This window comes from Candoia aspera, chromosome 3, assembly GCF_035149785.1.
Source record: "Candoia aspera isolate rCanAsp1 chromosome 3, rCanAsp1.hap2, whole genome shotgun sequence".
Lineage (NCBI taxonomy): Eukaryota > Metazoa > Chordata > Lepidosauria > Squamata > Boidae > Candoia > Candoia aspera.
Window position 1 is genome coordinate 90,259,752 of NC_086155.1, and position 25,230 is coordinate 90,284,981.

General features: G+C 38.1%; 1 protein-coding gene across 3 annotated transcripts; it reads left to right on the plus strand.

Moving 5' to 3' along the window:
• The first annotated feature begins 624 nt into the window (after positions 1-624).
• Positions 625-22,351, plus strand: RNPC3 (RNA binding region (RNP1, RRM) containing 3). Of its 3 annotated transcripts, XR_010067592.1 has the most exons (16): positions 625-819; positions 1,390-1,437; positions 3,615-3,727; positions 4,321-4,404; positions 7,661-7,772; positions 9,204-9,272; positions 10,010-10,149; positions 10,888-11,013; positions 14,184-14,320; positions 15,292-15,453; positions 15,685-15,779; positions 15,862-15,920; positions 16,868-17,000; positions 17,977-18,053; positions 21,250-22,020; positions 22,116-22,351. XR_010067592.1 is itself a non-coding variant. In XM_063298346.1 (15 exons), the coding sequence occupies exons 1-14, from the start codon at positions 649-651 to the stop codon at positions 18,049-18,051; spliced, it is 1,524 nt and encodes a 507-aa protein (XP_063154416.1). In that variant the 5' UTR covers positions 625-648; the 3' UTR covers positions 18,052-18,053; positions 21,250-22,351. The 3 variants fall into 3 exon arrangements, 2 of the variants coding, with proteins under 2 accessions (XP_063154416.1, XP_063154417.1); XM_063298346.1 differs by having other exon boundaries at positions 21,250-22,351; XM_063298347.1 differs by lacking the exon at positions 21,250-22,020.
• The last annotated feature ends 2,879 nt before the right edge of the window (positions 22,352-25,230 follow it).

Consider the following 25,230-nt stretch of genomic DNA (forward strand, 5'->3'; position numbering starts at 1 on the left):
TGGAAAGAAGTCGACTAGGATCTCCGCACGGAATTAAAAAGCAACCTGAAACCGCTCACGCTTCTCGTCACCAAGCCAGAGCAGGTCTGGTCTCCGCTCACAAGAAAGTGACGCGATCGGGCGCGTTCAATCAAAAAGCCCCGCTGTTTCTTATTGGTACGATGCTTTCAAATTAGACCAGCAGGTAGCATTAGCCCTGGCAACGGAACTGAAACCGTTTCGCGTAACTTTCTGGGGAGACCCAGGTGCTCCATGAACTTTTTTTTTCTTTTTCTTTCCGACAGAAAGATTTTTCATGCGGATCTCGATAGGAGAATAAAGCAGTAACGAGTTCAATCTGAGCAGGCTACCTACAAGAGAACAGCATCCCTGTACCGATATTGCTATTTAAAAAAAGCAACTCTCAGCTAGACCTTCCCTTCTACCCCAGTACGTATGCAGACCTTCCCAGCCACGCCACTTCCTTCCCGCTTTGATAAGCGATTGTAACTATTCGGGCGCACAGGGTATTCCCTAAGAGTATTCCAGTTCACGCGAGATTCTTAGGTCCTTTACGTTTATGCGTTCCGGTCTACGAGATTTCCTCTGCGGGGCTTGCAGACAAAGACGCATGCGCAGCGTCAATCTCTCCGTCGTAGGACGGACAACATGGCGGTCCCCAGTTCGGAGGCGGATGGTCGGCAGCTGCGGCCAGGAAAAAGCAATCGGATCCTGTTGGTGCGGCATTTGCCCGCCGTATTGACGGCCTCGGAGAAGGAAGAGCTGCTGAGGCACTTCGGGGCCTCGTCAGTGCGAGTCCTGTCGGACTACGGCAGGCTGGTAGGGAAGAAGCATCCTGGTAGCATGCAGCAGTGTTTATATCTCAGAGGCGTTCTCTAGTTTGCAATAAGCAGAAAGTGTGATTCACCGGATGGCATCTCCTGGGTTGGATCTGCCCTTGGGCTGTTCTCACTCTTCTGCCTGAAGCAGATATATTTGTTTTAACTAGTGGTTTTATTGCACTCCAACCAGAGTCACATCGGTGAGATGGGCGGCTATATAAATTTGATAAATAAATAAATGCCACCTTTAAGTGCCAGAGATACGACTGGCATGAAGCTAACAATTAAGAGAGACAAAAGCAACAAATTAGGTTGAGAGAGAGCAAGATGGGAAAAAAGCACCCAGGTGTTCAGGTCTAGATATGCAGCAGTAGCTGTCAAAGGGATTCTAGAGAGTCAGAAATACAAATATATTCAGAGAAGGATGATGAATTTAATCTAGATTAGAGGGATTATTTGAGGAACGAATGAACAAACTACACTTTGATTGCTACTTAGATATGTTGTAGTGCAGGGGATATATTTTCTCTTTGTATAAAAGCAAACCTATCCCTGGTTTGTTTTCCAGAAACATACAGCTTTTGCAACTTTTCCCAATGAAAATGCAGCTGCTCAGGTGTGTATTGGACTTTTTTTTAAAATTTATTTTCTATCCCACCTTTATTATTTTTATAAATAACTCAAGGTGGGGAACATACCCAATACTCCTTCCTCCTCCTATTTTCCCCACAACAACAACCCTGTGAGGTGAGTTGGGCTGAGAGAGAGGGACTGGCCCAAAGTCACCCAGCGAACTTTCATGACTAAGGCAGGACTAGAACTCACGGTCTCCTGGTTTCTAGCTCGTTGCCTTAACCACTACTTCCTCCCCTTTGCTTTGCTTTTTCATACTTGTATATCACTTGTATTTCAGTACAGCAGGGACAGGTGACCTGGTGTGTTTCTTATATTTTGGACTCCAACTTCCGTAAGTCCCAGGAAATCTGGGCAAGGGATTATGAAAGTTGTTAGTAATATTTGTGAGGTACCAGTTGCCATTCCTGTAATGTAAAAACAAAATACTAAATTAAATTAGACTTAAATGTGTATACTTATTTGAAACAATATCCACTGGGTGCTATGACACTTCAGATCAACCACACATAAGATTGCTGTATTAAGTAACAATTATTTTACATAATTTAGTGCTGCTAAAAGCAAAAAGATACTTCATATAGTTCTGGGAACCTCTAGTTAGTGTTTTGCATTTTTGACAACTGCCAGATGCATAGACTTTATTGCCAGTCAGTATGGCCAAGAAAGTTGGAAAACACTGTTAGCCTGTAGATGAAAGGGTAGGACAGGGTAACTTTTCCATTTTTTCTTTGACTCAATTTATTGTTTGTGCTGGCTTTCCCACTGCTGTCATATGATCTTCAAGCTGGTAGGTATGAGGGAATGCAGTTCATCCCTTTCTGCTTTAGTAAATTAACTCTCTTAATGTAGAGTTAACGAAGTTAACTCAAGCAGATGCTTGATATGCCTTCCAGATGTTACTGAATTTTAGATGCTAACAGCCCCAGCCGCCATGTGTGGCTATAGATTACTTGTTATAACATTATAGTATACAGGTAGTCCTTGGCTTAGGTCCGTTTGTTCAGTGACCATTCAAAGTTATGTCAGGCTGAAAAAATGGACTTATAACCAGTCCTTGAAGTTCCATACATCACAGCATCCCTGCAGTCACGTAATTGCAATCTGGGTGTTTGGGTGTCCAGCTCACAATTATGTCGTCATAGTGAGCCATGTCATGTGATCGCCATTTGCGACCTTCACTGCCAGCTTCCCACAAGCAAAGTCAAAGGGAATCTGCCAGGGAAGGTAGCAAGTCACACCAGTAAGTTGCTCTTGCCACTTTTTCTCCTGAGGAGCCTACCCACAGCAACCCCCTGCCCTCCCTTGGCCTCCACCAGCCCTCCTGTGGCCACCCATGCTCCCTACTGCCCACCCATGGCTCACCCCACGCATCCCACCACGCTCCTTATTGGGACTCCTGCCTCTTCCCACATGACCAACGCATCCTGGGGTTACGACGGCAACTGGGACTGCCGGGATTGCCATCGCTAAGTGATGCAGTCACGTGATGTCACGATTTACAACTGCTGCGCTTAGCAATGGCAATCCTGGTCTCAATTGCTGTCGTAACCGGAGGACAACTTGTATTCCATATTGTCCTAATTAATTGATACAAGAGTGTGCAGTAGCACTATGGTGATGTATTGTCTTGTCATTTTTCTTCTATTTGCCTTTGATCTAGTTTTATTCAGATGTGGCCAAAAGTATTGGTATCCCTCCACTTTTCTCCAAAGAATCCCAATTTGCTGTGAAATAAGTTGAAACTGACACAAATAAATGGCATCCACCAATCTTTATTCTAGATTGCAGTTATTGCCTTAAAAGGGTGTGCTATGAAATATTAGGTTTAGGGGTACCAATAATTATGTCCATGCCATTTACATTTGTTTCATTATTTACAAGAACATGTTAAGTCATATGTCAAAAGCAAAGTGACTGTTCTATGGACTATGGAATAAAGAATGGTGGATGCCATTTACTTGTGTCAGTTTCAACATATTTCACAGCAAATTAGGATTCTTTGGGGAAAAGTGGAGGAATACCATTCTTTTCCCTACAGTGCTCAGTTCTAGGCAAATTAGAAGAGGAAGAAAACAAAAAGCTTGAAAAACTGTTGATCCTTCTGTTTTGAAATAATAATTAGATGTTCATTTAGCTTATTGTTGTATTTTGTTGAAGGCTTTATCAAAATTGCATCAGCTGAATCTTCTAGGCCACACTCTTGTAGTTGAATATGCAAAGGACCAAGATAGTGGTCATGCAATTAGCCAGCCTTCTGAAAAGGACAAAAGGTATGTGGACATTTCAAATTCAGTAATATTATAGCCTCTTGAAAACTAAATACTACAGATAGGTAATAACACACACACACACACACACACAGACACTTTTTGTGATAAATATGGAAGGATCCATATTGTTTATCCAAATCATGTTTGCATTACTGCTAATAGAATTAATATAACTAGTAGCACAGCTAAGATTGTTCTTTCTCAGTGTTTTTATCACAGGTCTTACAGTCCTGATGATACCAGTAGATACTTAAAGACAACTTATATTTACAGGAATATTTTGCACTATTGATAAATTTAAATATTTGAGCATAACAAATTTAAATGGTGATTCATATCTGTGAGCCAACATCAACTAATAACTAATATTTTTAATATAAGAAATAGCATTACCTATTATTGCTGTATATGTATTATTCCAGTGTTTTTTCTGTTTGTGTTTGTTTCCAGAAAATTTTTAATTCAGGCAGACTGGAATAACATGAATGAATAAATTAGAAATCTTGCTTATTAAATGAATGTATAGTTAGAGTAATTTCAGCCTACCACATATTGTTTTAATTTATTAGTTGTTTATTGCTATTATTATTTAGTCTTGAAGAACCTGTCAAAGAAGAGAAGGAACGGAAAGATCTAAGCTGTCTCAGAATTGAAGGTGGAATTGCTCCTAGCCATGGGTTAGTACCTGGTTCTGATCGTATATTAAGATTACCTAATCCTAATCTCAAATTGGAGATTAGGAACAAAACGAAGCAGGAACAAAACGAAGCAGGACATAGGCTGATAGAATTTTGCCAAGACAACTCACTCTGCATAACAAAGACTCTCTTCCAGCAACCTAAGAGATGGCTTTATAGATGGACTTCACCAGATGGACAACACCAAAATCAGATTGACTACATCCTTTGCAGCCAAAGGTGGCAGACATCTATACAGTCGGTAAAAACAAGACCTGGAGCTGACTGTAGTTCAGATCATGAACGTCTTCTTGCACAATTTAGGATCAGACTAAAGAGATTAGGGAAGACCCACAGATCAGCTAGATATGAGCTCACTAATATTCCTAAGGAATATGCAGTGGAGGTGAAGAATAGATTTAAGGGACTGGACTTAGTAGATAGGGTCCCGGAAGAACTCTGGACAGAAGTTCGCAGCATTGTTCAGGAGGTGGCAACAAAATACATCCCAAAGAAAGAGAAAACCAAGAAGGCAAAATGGCTGTCTGCTGAGACACTAGAAGTAGCCCAAGAAAGAAGGAAAGCAAAAGGCAACAGTGATAGGGGGAGATATGCCCAATTAAATGCAAAATTCCAGAGGTTAGCCAGAAGAGAGAAGGAATTATTTTTAAACAAGCAATGCATGGAAGTGGAAGAAGACAATGGAATAGGAAGGACAAGAGACCTCTTCCAGAAAATTAGAAACTGGAGGTAAATTCCAGGCCAAAATGGGTATGATCAAAAACAAAGATGGCAAGGACCTAACAGAAGAAGAAGAGATCAAGAAAAGGTAGCAAGAATATACAGAAGACCTGTATAGGAAGGATAACAATATCAGGGATATCTTTGATGGTGTGGTCAGTGAGCTAGAGCCAGACATCCTGAAGAGTGAGGTTGAATGGGCCTTAAGAAGCATTGCTAATAACAAGGCAGCAGGAGATGATGGCATCCCAGCTAAACTATTCAAAATCTTGCAAGATGATGCTGTCAAGGTAATGCATGCTATATGCCAGCAAATTTGGAAAAGACAAGAATGGCCATTAGACTGGAAAAAATCAACTTATATCCCCATACCAAAAAAGGGAAACACTAAAGAATGTTCAGACTGTCGAACAGTGGCACTCAATTCATATGCCAGTAAGGTAATGGTCAAGATCCTGCAAGGTAGACTTCAGCAATTCATGGAGCGAGAATTGCCAGATGTACAAGCTGGGTTTAGAAAAGGCAGAGGAACTAGGGAGCAAATTGCCAATATCTGCTGGATAATGGAAAAAGCCAGGGAGTTTCAGAAAAACATCTATTTCTGTTTTATTGACTATTCTAAAGCCTTTGACTGTGTGGACCATAACAAATTGTGGCAAGTTCTTAGTGGTATGGGGATATCAAGTCATCTTGTCTGCCTCCTGAAGAATCTGTATAACGACCAAGTAGCAACAGTAAGAACAGACCACAGAACAACGGACTGGTTTAAGATTGGGAAAGCAGTACGGCAGGGCTGTATACTCTCACCCTACCTATTCAACTTGTACGCAGAACACATCATGCGACATGCTGGGCTTGAGGAATCCAAGGCTGGAGTTAAATTCGCTGGAAGAAACATTAACAATCTCAGATATGCAGATGATACCACTTTGATGGCTGAAAGCGAAGAGGAACTGAGGAGCCTTTTGATGAAGGTGAAAGAAGAAAGTGCAAAAGCTGACTTGCAGCTAAACCTCAAAAAAACCAAGATTATGGCAACCAGCTTGATTGATAACTGGCAAATAGAGGGAGAAAATGTAGAAGCAGTGAAAGACTTTGTATTTCTAGGTGTGAAGATTACTGCAGATGCTGACTGCAGTCAGGAAATCAGAAGACGCTTAATCCTTGGGAGAAGAGCAATGACAAATCTCGATAAAATAGTTAAGAGCAGAGACCTCACACTGACAACAAAGGTCCGCATAGTTAAAGCAATGGTGTTCCCCGTAGTAACATGGCTGCGAGAGCTGGACCATAAGAAGGCTGAGAGAAGGAAGATGGATGCTTTTGAACTGTGGTGTTGGAGGAAAATTCTGAGAGTGCCTTGGACTGCCAGAAGATCAAACCAGTCCATCCTCCAGGAAATAAAGCCAGACTGCTCACTTGAGGGAATGATAATAAAGGCAAAACTGAAATACTTTGGCCATATAATGAGAAGACAAGACACCCTGGAGAAGATGCTGATGCTAGGGAGAGTGGAGGGCAAAAGGGAGAGGGGCCGACCAAGGTCAAGGTGGATGGATGATATTCTAGAGGTGACGGACTCATCCCTGGGGGAGCTGGGGGTGTTGACAACCGACAGGAAGCTTTGGCGTGGGCTAGTCCATGAAGTCACGAAGAGTCGGAAGCGACTAAACGAATAAACAACAAAATCTCAAAATACTTGCATGAATGTAAACACGCTTGAAATCAGTAAAGTATGCTTATTAGAAGCTTCTCAGATGGACTACTTTCCTTTCTACCCTGAGAACTGTAGTATTTTCCAGAATTACCCTACCGTAATATTTGCAAAGGATGGGTTTTTTCCCCTTCTTTGGATAAAACTTTTATTAGATATAAAACCTGGAAAGCAACAGAATACTTGCTTCCTGAATAGATCACTGCACCCCTTTGACTTTTATCAGTTGCTTTGATTTTCTAATGCCCCCACATTTATTTCTACAAAGATGTGTTAGAATATGAAGATTCTTGTATTTTTCAATACCTTTCCTGCTTGGTATTGCCATTCTATATGGGTTGAGTCTAAATTGCTATTGTGTGTACAGTACTTTTGCATGTGCCAAATGAAATATTTTACTTTGAGTAGTATGTGGCCATGTTCTAATTTCTGAAATCGTTCAGAAGTAGCTTCCATATGGCATCAGTGGTTACTGTTCAATAAAGACAAAAACAGTGTCCCCAAGACTACCAGAACAACCTACTTGTTTTTTTTAAGTATAACGGTAAGCTGTTGGCTGTGGATTTTTATCAGGCTTAGGTAGAAAATGGATAAAATAAAAATAGAGAGATACATCATTAATGAAGCAGATAAATATAAATATATAAATCCAAAGATCATATGAGGCCAGACTGATATTTGAGAATTTCTCACAGTGTCTTTATATCTTTATACCCTGAATACTTAATCTGTTTAATTAAGCTATAGATTTACTTATATTGTTTCTTATTAGTTTAAAAATCTGATTATTTTCTCCTACAGGTTAACATTCCCTATAAATTCTTGCCTCAAATATTTGTATCCCCCACCTTCTAGTGCAATCTTAGCCAACATAGCAAATGCTTTGGCAAGTGTTCCTAAATTCTATGTACAGGTACGTATATATAGCTTCTTTCATTTGAATATAATATTCAGCCTTTAATGGTATTGTCATGTTTATTACTGTGTGTGGCAAAAATATTATTTCAGAGTATTAACTGCTTAAATGTTGGTCACTAATGAATTACCACTTTAAGGGACAAATTCACTTGGTTAAAAAAAAACACCAAGTGGATGTCCAGTATTTGATAGAATTGACAGACCTATTTTTCTTAGGAATAGAATAGAGATCATTGTATTCCTTCTATGCCTTTCCTGTCCTTGGTCCTCCAAAAGGAAGGTTTGACATTTGGCTGTAATATGTTTGTCCACGTATATGTTAGAATTCCTTTTTGGACCTAAAGGAATCTTTCTTAGGACGCTTCTGATCTGCAACTTTTATCTGTTTCTATTTATTAGTTGATGTTTACTAATTTATTGATCAGAAACACCCTTTTCAGTATAGATTTGTAACTTCCACATTTACTCAAAAGGGAGATGATCCTGAATTTAAAATGATCCCTTCCAAAACGGAAGATTAGTCTCCCCCCCACTGCCTCCCATAAATATAGATGAAACGAGTTCTGTAGCACCCAGGTTCTCTGTCTTGTCAACCTAAGGTTACCAGTGCCAACTGAATCCAATCCTGGAAATTCTCCCTAAAAGTGTAAGTATGATTATGAGGCCAGGAGAAGAAATAACTGGACAGGGAAGGAAATACCACTTTTTAGGCATTACAAAAAGGATTAGAATTCATACAAGTAACCTCTTTCGTACATAATCTGCAAAGGCTTTAAAGTTCATATTGCGTTTTGGTAGGGCTGCATTTTAACATGGTAGTAATGGTTTAAAAATTATATAAACTTTCTGGCATCAACATAAGTAGAATTTGAGTAATAAGATCTTTGTTATAAAATGTGTCTTTTAGGCAATTATTACATTTCTTTAAAATTCCTCTTTTGACTATTTCAAAATCACAAATTTATAATCCTTATGTTTAGAAGTTTGAAAGCAGCCTAGGCAGATTCTCCCATATGCTCAAACCATTACTTTGCTTCATTTTACACCATTCTTTTGGATAATTGGAACTTACTCCCTTCTTCCTGCAGTATTGCAGTATTGTTATTGTATCAACACATCATTGTGCTTTAAAATATGCTTCTCTAAAGCTGCCTTTGAAAGATGCTTAAATGAGTTTTACCAGATTGGAATAACTTAATTTCACATGTAGAGTCTTCCCCTACCTTTGTTCCCCAATTCCAGAACTTGCTCCTCAAATGCAAATTTCTACTTAGTTGTACGGATCTGTAATGTATATTACTGAATGTGGAATGCTTGAAATGCTATGGCAAGGCATTGTGCTAAAGATCATTGGCGTAATTATATGAAGCACTTGGAATATTTTTAAGAAATGCTGTTTGAATATTATGCTACTATTCTGTTTCAGGTTTTGCATCTTATGAACAAAATGAATCTTCCACCTCCTTTTGGACCAATTACTGCTCGGCCACCCATGGTAAGAAACTTTACTGTTTAGAATACTGTGAATAAAAGCTATTGTGCATATACTGTATAGTTTTAATTTACATTTTTTCCCTGAGGTCGGAAACCATAGTGCTGCTTGCTCTCATGTAAGTGGTTGTATGAGCATAGTGGGTATTTTAACTTTTTCCTAAAATGGAGAATATTATGAAAACCTTTTTCAGTAGGAAGTGGTAAAAGCCTTGCCATAGTCCCTAAAATGAGAAAAAGCATCTCCCCCAACTATGTTCCAGCCTAGCTCAAATTTGTAGCACATTGCTGAAGTTTCTACCACCTTCTTAGTCTTTATTTCTGTTGCTTTTCCCTACGGTGGAGCAGTATGTGGAATACTCAGCCCACTGTGCAGCTTCTCATGGACAATTGGAGCAATATGACATTGCAGTTTGTATTTCTTATTCCAACTTCTCATTGCAGTCAAATAGTATAAAAGAACACTGGGTACGTAGAATAACTTTTTGCCTGATCCTCCTCTGGTCTTCACTCTTGCTTACCTGTTGACCTCCAGTTTGGGAACGTATTGCAAATGTTATGCAGAAACTTTGGTCTTTGTCTTTATGATTGCATGTGAGATAGTTTGTGATAGGGAATATGAATCAATAGATCATAGTGTGATATGGCATGAGTGTGTGTGTGTAAGAATTCTTGCATTTAAACTATTACCTGACAGATTATTTAAATAATGAGAATTTCTGTGTTTTATTCCTTGTTTAGTATGAAGAGTATATCCCTTTGCCACCTCCTATTCCTCCTTTGCCTCCTGAAGAGCCTCCTTTGCCTGAATATGATGACAGCCAAGACTCAAGTAAAGATGAGTCTGAATATGAAAGTGCCGATGAAGAAGAAAAAGAAAGGTTGGCAATAAGCTTGCAGCAAAGCACTAGTTTTTGGGTGCAAGATTCTAGTTTCTCTTAGCCTAAAGATAGTAAAAAATTGAGATTTTACTCTTTAGTTGAAATGTCAGCAGCATATGTCCAGATAGCATTATACAGCCTTGAAAGTAATTTGCAGTAAAATCAGCTTGTTTCAAGTATATGGATAGAACTGAGGTTCAGTGTTGGCCTTCTGCTACGGTAAACTTAAGTAATATAATTTATGCATTCTTTGCACCTCTTCCAGAACATGACAGTATAAAAACTATTTTGATATCAACTGTAGAGAGAGTGATAGATTTGTTATAATTGGGCATGTTTGGTTAGTTATTCAGACTTCATAACTACTGAGGTATTTTATTTCTTTTGAGACTCTGCACTGAATTGTATCGTTGTGTAATTCATAGAAGAGATTGCAGGTGAAAAAGGATATGCCATTTTATCAGAATTGTTTTGGTAGATGTTCTGCTATCTTGGGCTTTCAGCATGGGAGATACAAACCTGAATTAAAGCTATAAATAACCATTTTAGTTGCTGTGCAAGAGTTATCTATTAAATTAGATGGATCTCTTAGAAAGACATTAACGTTTTGCAAGAATCATCCCCTTCCTCCTCCTCCTCCTCCTCCTCCTCAAAAATGTTAATATCTATCTAAGAAGACTTTAGAAAAATTCCTTTTTCTATACAGATATAAAAAGTTACTATGTGTTCAATATTCAGATTTACAAAACTGATGGAATTGGCAACACTTCAGCCAAAACGACAGATACCAACAAAGCAGCGTCATGCAAGAAAAAGAAGAAAGATAAAGGACTTATTAAATGTTTCCTTGGTTGTTCCGCACAGGTATTGACACAAAAGTTAATGCATAATATTGCCAATTAATTGTAAACCTGGTTGTACCCTAGTGGATGTCTTGAATGAAAGAATGTACTACTTGTTGAACTTCAGATGACACACTAAGCCATTTCTGCCTGCCCATATTATAGATAGCGTTTGGGGGACATACTAGGCCTTGTATTTCTTTGGCATATTTTCTTCTAGGACATCAAGTAATTAAAAAAGCTGCTTCCTTTTGTTGAATGTTTGCCTGGACACACTACTCTGCAGCCCATAATTGGCCTGAAAGTCTAAGGCAGACTGTGGGTATGTGGATCGTGAAGTCAAATCCATCATAACAGAGAGTTTATGTGATGTGGAACATCAGGTACATACATTATTTTCAATTTCCTGGGTTTGGGCTCAGTGGAAATTAAAATTATCGCCTTAAGCTGCTTTTAAAAAATTACTGAATATGATTTTTTTTTTCTTATAATGGCAATTTATAGTGTGAATAAACTTCAAGTTTAGCATGAGGTTGTAGCTCACAGTTTTGTAGAAAGCATTTGGAGATGAACTTAGCATACTCTTTTGGCTTCTGTCAGAACAGGCATACTTTAACTAGAATAGCTCCTGAAAAACAATGAGTTGAGATTTGACTTCTCTCCCAATTAAACTTCTGTCTGTCTGGCTTGCAGATGCACAGGGGGACAGTGACCAATTTAAATTAGTTGCCTAGTCCACCTGCTTCTCCCTGGATTATTAGCATTATAGGTATGGAAGACCTCCTGACTGGCTGAGTTGGGCAAATATTCAACTGGAAAATTTACTATAGGAGTATGTACTGTAGAGATGGCAGCTCCATCTCTTCTAAGGAGCAACTTCATTTACAGGTTTTGGAATGTCTGATTATAGTAACAAATGCCTGTCTATGGCTTTTGTCTAATGAGTTAAAAAAATCGCTCTAATGCATGAGTGATTTTTTTAAAAGAAGTATATATTTCTGAACTATTGTAAATAATTTAAAAGATTGACCAAAACCATAGAAAAAAGATATATTTTCGTTAATAAAAAAAGTAGTCAACCAAAGATATGGGAGCAGGTTTCTAAACCTCCATATCTCATCTACAACTGCAGCAGTCTGCACCAAAGTTGTCCATTTTCCATTGACTAGAAATACGTCTCATGCCACTGATTACAACTTCATGTGTACCAAATTTCATAAAACTCAAATAAAATATTTTAATGTCAATTAATAAATGTCAATTATTTTAATGTTAAAAACCAAATGGCAAAGTGTTAAAAACCTGGTCCAGTTTTCTTTGAGGGCATGCTTTCTTAATATGGTCACGTGAAAAAACAGCAATCTTCAAAATATATTGCTTGCATATTTTTGGCTGCTGCAAATTTGCTACTCTTTGAGAGAGAGAGGAGTTGAAACGAATAATGGTTGCTCACAGTGTTCTAGTAATTTTCTGCCCTCTTCCCATGAAGATAGCACAAAAAAAGATACAAATTTCATGATTTTGGCTTTGGGTTTTCTCTCTCCTATAAGATGAGGTCAGTAAATCTCATATTATGGAATAGGTTCATAGATATAGAGATTACTATATAAATGGGTTGTCCATGTTCATCTTAAAAATCTCAGCTGGAGTCACATGTGGTAAATGGTTATTATCCTTGCTACGTACAAGGTGAACCACAGCTGATTAATATAGCGACTTAATGTAGCCAGGGCAGCCCAAAGTCATCTATACTTCCTAAAGAAATCTTTATGAAATAGGGGGGGGGGGGAATCCTATTCTGTTTTCTACAGTGATGCTTTCTGAATCAGATCCTCATGCGTAGCTGTTAAAAGAGAGTTGTTAGCTAGTTTCCCTAGGTACAAACTTCTGAGAACTTGCCGAAAACAACAGAATGAAATTTGATAGAGACAATTGCAAAATTCTTCACTCAGGAAATCCAAATTTTGTTTCTTGCAGAAAAGATCTTGGAAAAATTGTTGATTACAAATTGAGTGAGTCAGCAGATCATGTGGCTGCAAAAGAAGGCAAATGCAGTTTTGGCTTGGGTTTACAGGAGTATAATTTCAAAATCATGGGAAGTAATAGTTCCACTTTATTATGCCATTATCAGACCCCACCTCAAGTAGCGTGTCCAGTTCTGGGAAATGCACTTAAGCATTCAGATAAACTGATAAAGCTTCAGAGAAGGGCAATGATCAGGAACTAAAACTATAGCTAGTCCTTGTTTAGCAACCACAATTGGGACTAGCAACTCGGTTGTTAAGCAAAGTGGTCGCTAAGTGAAACTGCAACTGTGCTTATGGTCTGACTTCAGTTTTCTTTTGCTTTACAGACCTGCGAAGGTTGTAAATGCAAGGACTGCTTGTAAAGTTGCTTTTTCATCACTGTCATAACAGCGAACAGTCACTAAACAAGGCAGTCACTAAAGAAAGACAACCTGTAATTCCTATGAAAAGAGATTGGAGATTTTCTGCCTTGAGAAGATATTGTGGGGGTAGTATATGTTAACACCCTTAAAATATCTGAAGGGTTATCACACTGAAGAAGATCCAGATTTGCCCTAGAGTTCAGGGCGTGGAAAAGCAGATTTAAATTAAAGGAAAATGGTTTCCACCTTGTTGGTCTTTTGGAAGGATTCATAGTCTGCCTTTCATATAGGAGCTCTGAAGTTAGAGTAGTTCAACAATGGAACCGATTACCTAGAGATGAAGCAAGGGAGAGAAGACTCTCCATCACTGCATAATTTTGAGCAGCATCTAGACAGCCATCTGTTGGGAACACTTTAATTTGGATTCCTGCCCTAGCAGGGAATTGGCTCTCATGCCCTAAGTGCCATCTTCCAGTTTCATGGTTCTGTGAAAAAATATGTTGATAAGCAAAATTGTCTCAATATTACGCACAATGAATAAAACTGCGAGGTGAATTCTGAAGTAATATCTGCACTAATGCTAAAGAATTATAACCTATTTTTTCAAATTACATCGTTCCAAATAATCTGTAGTGCACAAAGCTAGTTCAGAAAGGAATGTTGAAAGATACTAGATTGCTTAATTGCCTGCTATTGTACAAAAGATCAAAGTGCTTTCAAAGAAATGTAAAATGGTTGGGAAATGTGGGGAAATATCATTTAGCAAAAAATTTAAAATGAGCTTCATATTGTGTTTTAAACAGTAATTTGCACCCAGCACTGACACCTTCAGATGTATTTGAGCAGCCACAAACCGTAGGTACCAGGAAGATTGAATTTAACATTTCTGCAGAAACGCCTACTATTCTTCAGAAAAGCCTAGAAAAGGAGCACAATGATGGTATGAAATGAGTATCTGCTTATAGACAACATAGATTTAGATTAGTTTAGATTCCTTACAGTGTGTGCTAGTGTATGAGGAATGAGTTAGGAAATTGCTAATCTGTGTGATCTTTCTTCAGTGAACCAGCTAGTTGGGTTTAGCAAGCCACTCTCTTTAACTGCCATCTGCATTTAGTAAAAAAATAATACCAATAGCGATTGCTAAAGTTTTGCAAGATACTGCTTTAAACATTCTAAAATGTGATGTAAGCATTAAGCATACAGGTACTCCTTGCTTACCATCCATTCTTTTAGCGGCTGAAGTTATGATGACACTGAATAAGGAGACATGACTGGTTCTGAAAGTTGCAGCCATTGCAACATTCCTGCAGTCATGTGATTGCAATTTGGGCACTTGGCAACCAGCGTGCATTTATGACAGTCACAGTGTTCCACAGTCAAGTGATTGCCATTTGCGACCTTCACAGCCAGCTTCCAATAAGCAAAGTCAATGGGGAAGCCAGCAGGAGGTCACAAGTCATGGTCACGTGACATCGCACTTAACAACCGTGGGTGATTCGCTTAATGACTGCAGCTGGAACTGACAAGCTGCCATTGTAAGTCAGGGACAGTCACATGATTTTTCTCTTTATGACTGTTTCTTAGTGCTGGAGTTGCCGTTCCCAATTGCGGTAGGTAGGTGAGGACTGCCTGGACTTACGTAGAGCTGGCACCAAATGGTCTGAATTGTTCAGTCATTACCATAGTATTTTCAGATATTATGCCTGCCATGAATTTCTATTTCTAGCAGTTTATATTTCTGTTGATGATGGCATCAATGCAGAACAATTTTAAGCATTTTGAATTTGGTTGAACTCAGTGAGCTTAAGCATGCTTAATTTACCTTAGGCTGATGATGTTGTTCATTGAGCTCTTGTGACTGGCTCAAATACCATTTAAACATTTTGTACCTTTTTAAAAAAAATATAGACTCTTACTCAGCAGCTGATGAAATAACTAATGCGGGATTTGGAAAAATTTTCCCTGCTCCCAGTTCTAACCATAAAGAGGACACAGAGGATGAAGAGGATGAAATTCCTTCAGAATTTGTTTCTAAAAGAGAGCTAGAAAAAGGCAGAATCTCAAAAAGAGGTGACTTTATGATTTTTTAAACATTTTTGTAGCACGCAGTGGGAATACTGAATTTGATTATTTTATTTATTTAATTTTTATCCTTTATTATTTTTATATATTCCCCATGTGAACTTTTTAACATTGATCTATCATTATAGCCTTACCAGTTTTAAATATTTAAGCAAGGAAGTTATCCTAAAATGCAAATTGCAAGTAATATTCTGATTTTTGTTTTTTGGTGCATTCCAGAAATAGAAACACTTTCTGTCTTCAAAAATTATGAGCCCGGAGATCCAAACTGCCGAATTTATGTGAAGAATTTATCTAAACAAGTTCAGGAAAAGGTAACTGGAAATGGAGCAGAATGTTTTGGCTTTTTGATTATGGTTACTAACTTTTCCTGATATACTCTTATTTGAATCCCAGGATTTGAAATTTATTTTTGGGAGATACGTTGACTTTTCATCAGAAACTGAACGAATAATGTAAGTGCCTGGATAAGTCAAATAATATTATTATTATTATTATTATTAGATTTTTTTAAATCCCGCCTTTTTTATGTATAACTCAAGGTGGTGAACATACCTAATACTCCTGCCTCCTATTTTCCCCACAACAACAACCCTGTGAGGTGAGTTGGGCTGAGACAGAGTGACTGGCCCAAAGTCACCCAGCTGGCTTTCATGCCTAAGGGAGGCCTAGAACTCAGTCTCCTGGTTTCTAGGCCAGCACCTTAACCATCCAAACTGAACTACATATATTTCCAGCAGAAGACTTTCTTAACTTCCCCTCTAGCAACTTAAGAATATATAATGGATAATGGATGGGAAAGAAACTGTGGAAATAAGAAAAAGTGGAGAGGTTTGGGGACAATGTTGTTAAAATAAGTTATGGTGATGGAGAAATAAAAAAAAAAGCAAGTCATTTAGATAAGGGCATCTTGAGTAAAAGAACTATGGTAGGTAAAGTATAGTATTTGAATGTTTTAAGATGATGTTCTGTATACATTGATAGATTGTAAAATATGGGGCTTATATAGTAGATAGGTTTTAAAAAATTCTAATGGGAATTAGGTACAGACATAGATGCTGGAAATTGGAGTTGCTAGCAAAGAGCAAACTGGCAGATATATTTTAACTATTATGTATCAAATTAGGCTAAGGTTAATAGTGGGAATTTGAGGCTTCAGGAAATACCTGTTTCCCTTACTCCAAAAATATCTCCAAGCCTTGTAAGAACCTGATTTAAACCAGCAATTTTTGTATAGAGTATCATCTTCTTACAAAAAGCTGTTGTGTTGGGCTTTTCTAAGAGATAGCGGGATAAATGGTATATGATCTGAAACAGTTATTAAATTGTAGCAGTGGTCCATTGTGTTGGATATTGGACAAATGAAAAAAGTAAGCAATTGCTTTCTCTTGACTTACACTAGGTTTGATATACGCTTAATGAAAGAAGGCCGCATGAAAGGACAAGCTTTTATTGGCCTTCCTAATGAAAAAGCAGCTGCAAAAGCTTTGAAAGAAGCAAATGGATATGTCTTATTTGATAAGCCAATGGTGGTTGTATCCTTTATTTTAAAAGTTCTGTTTCATTTTGGTTAACTGTGAGGCCTCAGAATCCTCCTTTTAGTGATGTATAATATTTGAACATGAGTAAGTTTCTTTAATTATCCTCAGCTAAGACTCAGACAAATTCAAATATTATTTTCTGAGATATAAGCTGTCATTGGGCTTTATCAGTTCATTATCCTGTGGGAGTCTCTCTTTGAAGTTCAGGTGTGAATATCATGTCTTACACATTGTGCCTATTCAAAATCTGATTTTTGTGGTTTGGTACAATGTCTGAACATAGCCATTATGGCTTCTAACCATGATTTAGGACTTAGCATTTGAATCCAGGCAGTTATTGCTTATTTAAGGGGGAAAAAAAAAACATGGCTTAATGGAATGTGTAAATGTAGACTCTACCTGAAAAGAATTGGGAACAATTTTTTTCCTTAGAACTGTAAGTTGTAATATAGAACTCTATTTCTAGTATGAATTTCTGTTTTGCTAGATTTTCAGATCAGTGGTTGAAGCGGTATAGTTCTGTGGAGAGTTTAAAGAACATTTGGTTACCTCCAGTATACCTAGTAGGAAAAGGAGGGAAAAATGTCTGTACTGTGTGTTCCTTTTTTAGAACTCCCAAATAGCTAGTCCTGAAACAAACTGAAGGCTTTCTAATTGAATGAGCAGCTGCCTAATTACTCTACTTATTGGGACCATTTGTGACTGTTTTATTAGCTTCATCATCACTTCACAATGAGGTAAAGAGATATTACTTGCAACAGTTAAAAATAAAACGTGGCAGAATCAGAATGTATTTGGATTATTTGTTAATGAAATGATTGATGCTTGTTTTTAATGAACGCCTCATGGGCTTGATGTCAGTATTACAACTTATTTTAGTTTGGCTGTCTTTATCTTAACATTTTCTGTGATTATTAATTGTTTTTGCTAGGACTTGCAATTAGGTTTTTGTTCCTTAATAAATTCCCAGCAATTTGCTCGATCAGCAAGACCAAAGCCAGATTCCAAAGAGGAGAAGAGAAAAGATAGGGGGAAAAAACCCTGAAAGTAAGTTTCACCCTCACAACCCATTTTGTCTGTGAAAACATTTTTATAAAAATTGCATGGGTCATCTGTGATAATCTGTATTTGGAACATAGAGCTTCATTTGGCAAACAATAGCTTAGAAGTTTAATTGCTGTTTTGTTTTGTTTTTTAAATAAACCTTCACAGAGAAAACTACATTTTAGGAAGAAAGCTGATTGGATTTTTTTTCCCATTGGCAAATTTAATTTTCTATGTTTATGGGTAGCTTTTTTTTAACACACACACACACACACACACACACACACACAGAGAGAGAGAGAGAGAGAGAGAGAGAGAGGAACATTGTGAATGTTACCTGCTGAGGAGCTGTGTACAAAGCTCATTGTTCCAGGGATGGAAGTGAGTCTATACTGAGAAAATACATGAATGGTGGATTGGCACATTTTGGAAGATAAATGAAATGTTCTTATGAATATTGGAGTATTCTTTCCCAGGAAGTGAGTTTTGCATACACCTGCTGTAGAGAGTGAAGTGGTGCATTCAGACAGAGTTTATCCAGAGTGATACTTAGGCCAAGATCTTAAGTTTTATTTAAACAGTACTGACATCTGGTGGATCAACACATTTTTCTATCTACTGGGTGTTCACTTTTTTGCAAACTTTTACAGTGTTTGTTTTTTAAAAAGTGAAATATTTCAGAAATGAAAATCAGCCTAGAATGAATCCATTTGTAATGTGTGGTTTTGACTAGTCTTCCTGAACTGTGAAATATCTAGCTCTGTTCTCAATTAAGTGGTAGAGGAACTACTTTGGAATTTTGTCACAGAAAGGTTATTCTGGCTTTTCATCACTAGGCAAAGACCTTTAACATCTTTTTAATTGTTTAAAAGCTTAAATGTTTTGATGTTTTATCATTTATTTTGTTTATGTTGGCAACAATCCTGAGATCTTGGTTACTGAAGATACAATCTGTAGGTATCCGATTACATCAAGTGGCACATCTAGCCACATTGGATGCACATTAAAATACTTCAGACCATCCAGATGCAAATCAGCAAGTGGGGGCTGTCTGTTTAGCTTATCAATTATCTTGGATTAGAACACCTGTAATTTTTGATTCTTAAATTTAAGATTTATTGAACTGCAGGGACAGCAGATTTTTCAGGCACTGGATACTGTCACATGATTTTGTATTACAGTGTGGGTACCTAAACGTAAAGAATAAGTTTTAAACATGATCAAAATCTCATGAGATTTCAACACTCACCTGAAATCTTTCAAGTTTTTAGTATTCTTCCCTGAAATTTCAGTCATTTTAATGTTTTTGATATCCTGATTTACAGATACTAAGTAGTGATGTCCCCTGATCTGTCTAATTGTCCAAGAGTTTTTTTTTCCAGTTCGCTTGGCTAGAGCATTGTCATCCTTAAAATAGCTAATAACATTTAAAGTATGTCTTGGCTAATTAAGAATTCTAAAATCAATTTAATTTTCTTACTTTTGTTCAAAAACTTTAGGATAGATTGTTTTTATGGATACCAAAGTAATGTTTAGAAAGGAGTTTCAGATCTTTCTTTTCATCTAGGTTGGGGTGGAACACTCCTTTAAGTCCACTGTATGTCAAAAGTGCATGGGGCCAAATTTAAAGGCTTTCTTCTGATAAACCCTTTTGTAAGCACAGGAAATCATTAATTTTCACATACTGCTTGCTCTTGCAAGTGGTTAAGGTGTTCATCTGGTACCAGTGAGACCCAGCTTTCAAGTCCAACCTCAGCCATGGAAGTTCACAAGTGACATTGAATCAGTCACTCTTCCCGAATTGATTGTAGCTTGGGCAAAAATTGGAGGAGAGAATGCTTAATTTGCCACATTGAGCATACCTGAAGGTGAGATAGGAAACTAAGAATAAAATAATCTGTATTCCACTTGCTGCTGCTCAGCTGTTTCTCAAATTATGGAGAAGAGTTCAGAATACAAGGATAAAACAGCATTCTCCAGCCTCCCTATTGCCAAACTATTTAGGTAACAGCTGAGCAGTGATGAAGTGAGCTACCTCAACAACCTGGTCAGCCCTGTAAGTCTGCAGAAATAGCAGAGCATTCTGTCCTATAGTTCCATTCCAAAAAGACAGATACTAATCCAACACTGCAGGACAAAAGCTAAGCTTAGTGACTGACGCTGTTTAAAAATAATTCATAGGTTAGGGCAGTGCCCATTAGCACCACATCACACACAACAGTTTCATTAGTTGTCCATTGTATGGTGTATATGTGTGTGTTCCATTCTTAGGAAATCATCAAGTCTCCAAGAGATTTAAGTAACCTATTGATTTGATGAACTTATATTTGAACCATTTTTGGTAGCTATTGAGATTAGTACTTGCTGCCAACCTCAACCCTTTTCTGGTAGGAAAGGATATATCCTGATGGTTTGTTTAGAGGTGTTCCTAAAACTTCCAAGGCCCCCCACAATAACAGAGGCAATTCTGTTCTGTTTCTTAGCTCCAAACCTCTCTCTTTTCCAAGGCGGAATACTAAATCAAGAATTCTAATCTCTGTATCTCTGTTCATACTTCCCATCCTATTCCAGCAGATTTCACTACAAAAGAATCTTTATAGATAACATTAATGAATGCATTTCTTTATGGTCCCTGCATGTGGTGCTATGCTTATAGTGTCTGTAGTGAATTCAGAAGGTATACATTTACTGTACAATCCAGGGAAATGTACATTATGAAAATGGCTCTTTTTTTCTAATTTTATTTCTGTGTTCATGCTAAGCAAGTACAGGGTAGTTAACAAATGTTGTTCTGAAATGAGTGGCTTCCTGCTGTGTAATTTCACTGAATACATTTTGAACAAATATATTTCACTTAGCTGTGTAAGCAGCATTCAAATTGGATCACAGCTAAATGTTCTAGATGTATGTTGTGTAGCTTCTGCCGGAGGTTGTCACCTTAGAAAACAGTGCAAAAAGTGAGAGGGAGAAAGACTTAACAAAACTGATGTAGTGCCATTTTCAAAAACTATGTCAGCAGACATAGTATTGATAAAATAGTGTAAAATATTTGTTGTGGATTTCAGGTGTTGTGCCCATTCCTTTAGCTTATATTTGGTTACAAATTTTCCAATTATGACCACTATTTCAAATTGGCAGTCTAAATGAAAAAGCAACAGAGAATAAAAGGATTAAACCACATTCTGCTGTTCTTCTTTAGAAACATTCCTGCGTAAATACTGCAGTAATACTGTGTCATGAAAAGTGTATCCTTTCTTGTTGTATCCTTTTTGTGTATCTTTTTATTCTGGAAAAACCTTATTTTCTAGCATTGAAGTAGACAAAAAAGTAGAAATACGGGCTGAAATAGTAAGCCATTTCCCTTTTATTTAACAGGGCACCCATAGAAATTTCTAGCCTTTAACTGTGCCTTTTAAAATCCCAATTCTGTCTGCCAGGCCTTCAGTAAGTGTAACTGCTCTGCTTACGTCGGTAGAGTTTAAATGCTGTACTGTATACTAACTGATGGCCTGGACACAAGTATACATTGAAATTACATTACAGAATACTATCTTCCAATATCATGGGGTCTAGGGAGAAAAATGAAGTCTTTGTTATGTACTCGTTATGATCCGCAGCCCAGCTCTTACTACCACGTATGGCCAATCTTGCTTATGATTTTGTTGTATTCTATATGTACCCTAGTAATGCATAATAGTTCCAGACAATTCTAGAATTGAATTCAGAACTGGCCTTCAGCAAACAGAAGGGCTCCTTCCTTGAATAAAAGGGACTGTAATCCAGAGGACGCTTGTACTGGAGAAAGGAAGGAGACAATTTTTAGCCACTTCTCCTAGACTACTTCTTGCCGTTTTTGGAGAGTCCCCCAATTTTCAGAAGCAGATTAGCAAGGAGAAGAATAAATCAGCAAACAGTTACCTCCTTTCCTCCAGTGGGAGCATCCTGTTCAGCAGAATTTCACCTAACAGAAGTATGGATTCAAGTCTTAGCTTGGCTTTTTTTTAAATTGAAGTCTTTTCTGTTGAGTAATATATGGATGTTTAATGCATCTTTGAATTATTCCAGGTGCGTTTTTGAGTTCCATGTCTTTCAAGTGTGTTCAAGCTCTGAGAAGAAGATGCATGGTCAGCAGAACTGTTGAATAGTACGTAAAAGTACATAAAATACCATACAATGTTCTGGTAATTTTAGGTGCATATGTCTTTATAAACAACAGAACTCTTCCAGTGGTTCATATAGCACCTGTGGAAAATGTTTCATTTAAAGCTCTAATAAAATATTCCCTTTTGCATTGTTAACAACGGTTTCACTAAAAGACATTTTTGTTTGGCATCAAACCAGAAAATGGTAATGCAAGAACAAAATAACAGATGTTTCTACTTGCACACAATTTCACCCATTCCAACACATACATATGAACATTTTCTTACAGATACACCCTAGGATGAATTAGACAGATGAAGCAGACTTAAAAAAGAAATCTGGATTCAATAGTGATCTAGGGATGAGAGTTTTATATTTTTTAGGTACTGTAAAGAATGACTCGGGACAAGCTAGCCCTTTAGAAAAGGATTGTTCTGCTTGACTCAGAATAGAATTAGAAGCTAGTACTAAAATTAAAAAGACAGTTGAGCAACTTTTAAATTGAACCCGATTGGACAAGTTTATCTAGAGCTGAGGATGATCCAATGAATGGTACTGTATTTCTAACCAGTGCTTATTTGGGCAACAAGTATATAGTAAAAACCTTTTTTTAATATACATACATTAAATGTGTTATTTCGATACACTGATATTTATATAATATACTTAGATTCTTAATATTCTATTATTTAGATGCCTTCGACTATTAAATGTAGATAAAAGAAGGAAAAAAAGTGGATATTCTATCAATATTATAGTTTTGGATGTTAATGTTACAAGAATTATAATTATTTGACTTTTCTTCAAAATTAAATATACAGTATGTATATAGTAAAATCTAATAAGCAGAAGAACCAAAGGAGGAAAACACACATTTTGGACATGTAGAGAGGCATTCCATCTATAGGTGTTTTTATGGTAATGCTGGGAGATTGTAAGCCAAGAGTGGAGTACTTAGTTAAAAAACAAAACAAGAAAAAATTTGGGTGGACATGTGGATTGGATTGGTCCTATTCCTTATAGAACAAGTCAGAGAAAAACTGCAAGAAATACACCAGTATCTTCTCATAAACTACCGCCCTCAGAAACTCTTTAGAAGTGGCTTCTGATTCCAAGTTTTGAACTGTCACCCACCTTGCCCAACAGGACTAGAACTCTTTATTAAAAGAGGCCATAATGTGAGGTTATTAATTGAGGACTGTCCATTACAGTGATTCATCCCCGAGTCAGTCAGTGACTGGATATCAAAAGGGGCATCTGGTCCTTGTCTTTGAAACTACTTAGAAAGGGTGTTTTATTGACTTGGGGAGTAGAGAAAGGGAAGAGCTGAAGTGAAGCTGTGCCTGATCCATAATTCCCTTTTGTGGCAACTGTGGTGGTTGCTGCTGGAAGTTCTGTCCCCCCACTTCACTCCTTTTTCTTGCCTTGTAGGAAGTCTGTCTTCTGTCTTCCTCCTCTTAGGTAAAGGTAAAGGTTTCCCTTGACGTAAAGTCCAGTCGTGTCCGACTCTAGGGGGCGGTGCTCATCTCCGTTTCAAAGCCTTGGAGCCGGCGTTGTCATAGACACTTCCGGGTCATGTGGCCAGTATGACTCACGGAACGCCGTTACCTTCCCGCCGAAGCGGTACCAATTAATCTACTCACATTTGCATGTTTTCGAACTGCTTGGTGCGCAGAAGCTGGGACGAGCAACGGGAGCTCACCCCGCCGCGCGGTTTCGAACCGCCGACCTTCCGATCGACAGCTCAGCGGTTTAACCCGCAGCGCCACCGCGTCCCTTCCTCCTCTTACCATGGATCAAAAGGAAGAGGATGTTATGAATTGGCCTTGCCACAGCACCAATTCTGTTGGGATCTTTACCCTATAAATTACAGTATTAAACAGGATTATGCATTCCAGCAACCTCCTTGGGGATCAAGTCCAGTTCACTGGATGACCCTGATAGGCCACAGAGCCTATGGTCTGGTCTGGTATGATCTGGCGGTGAGGGGGTCTGGCTTCCAAGGACTCAAAAACTTGGGGGGGGGGCGCTGCTCCAGGGTAGGCTGGCTGTCCTTATCTGCTGTTCTCCTGAGCTTCCAGCAATGGATGAGATGAAGAGAGCTATTCCAGCAAAACAAGATGGAGAGCAAACAAAATGTAATCAAGATTAGTAACAGCAACAAAAGGGTCAGAAGGAGATAAAAAGACTGGCCCTGGCCTAATCAAGAGTTGCCAAAAGGTTGATGGCCCTAATTTTTTTTTTCCAGACTCCTTTTGATTACCAAAAGTTGTTTCAGGGAACAACAAACGAGTCATTGATAAATTTATGCCTATGGCTTTGGTTAAGGAAAACAGTGGTCTAAGATGAATTCAGCTCTGATCATCATTATCTTACAAAGATAATTTTTGCTACCCAGCAATCAGCAGTGCAAATTGGAAGGGTTGAGGGGGGAATGTCTGTGCAATCTTAGTTTGGAAAGATCTTTCTTGGGTCCTTTTAATATATTTATTTCCTGTTGCTACTAGAATAGCTATACACAGGGTATCATGGAAGGAACTATTGAAGACAGGCACCCAATTGGGTCTTTTTCCTAACTTGGGGTACCTGCCAGACCCCTCCTAAACTTTAAAATTATAAAAAGCATAAAGCTAAAAGGAAAAAACGAATACTAAGCAAAGAGCGGGTGTTAATAACAGTGGAGCCGCCTAAATTTTTCACTGGTCCCCTGGGGTCCCCAAGCCTGATGGCACAACCAGATCTTGAGGGACTTCTGGAACGTCAGAAGGGATGAAGCCAGGCTCACTTTGGGGAATAATATTCCGTAAAGCAGTCACCACAGCAGAAAAGGCCTTCCGCCTAGGACTTGCCGAATGTAGCTCTCTAGTCGACAGGACTTGGAGCATGCCCTCTCTGCTGGATCTGGTGGAGCAGACAGATGTAATTGGGAAGAAGAGGTCCTTCAAGTTAATCTGATCCCATACCATGTGGGGGCTTTAAAGGTCAAAACCAGCACCTTGAATTGGACCCAGAAACAGACTGGTAACCAGGGTTGCTC

What these genes read in the sequence shown, in the direction of transcription:
- RNPC3 (XM_063298346.1), top strand. Translation starts at nt 649, where the DNA reads ATGGCGGTCCCCAGTTCGGAGGCGGATGGTCGGCAGCTGCGGCCAGGA. An exon ending in AGAAAAGGAGCACAATGATG is followed by an intron (nt 14,321 to 15,291) that starts GTATGAAATGAG and finishes AAAAAAATATAG; the next exon opens with ACTCTTACTCAGCAGCTGAT. An exon ending in TTGATAAGCCAATGGTGGTT is followed by an intron (nt 17,001 to 17,976) that starts GTATCCTTTATT and finishes ATAAATTCCCAG; the next exon opens with CAATTTGCTCGATCAGCAAG.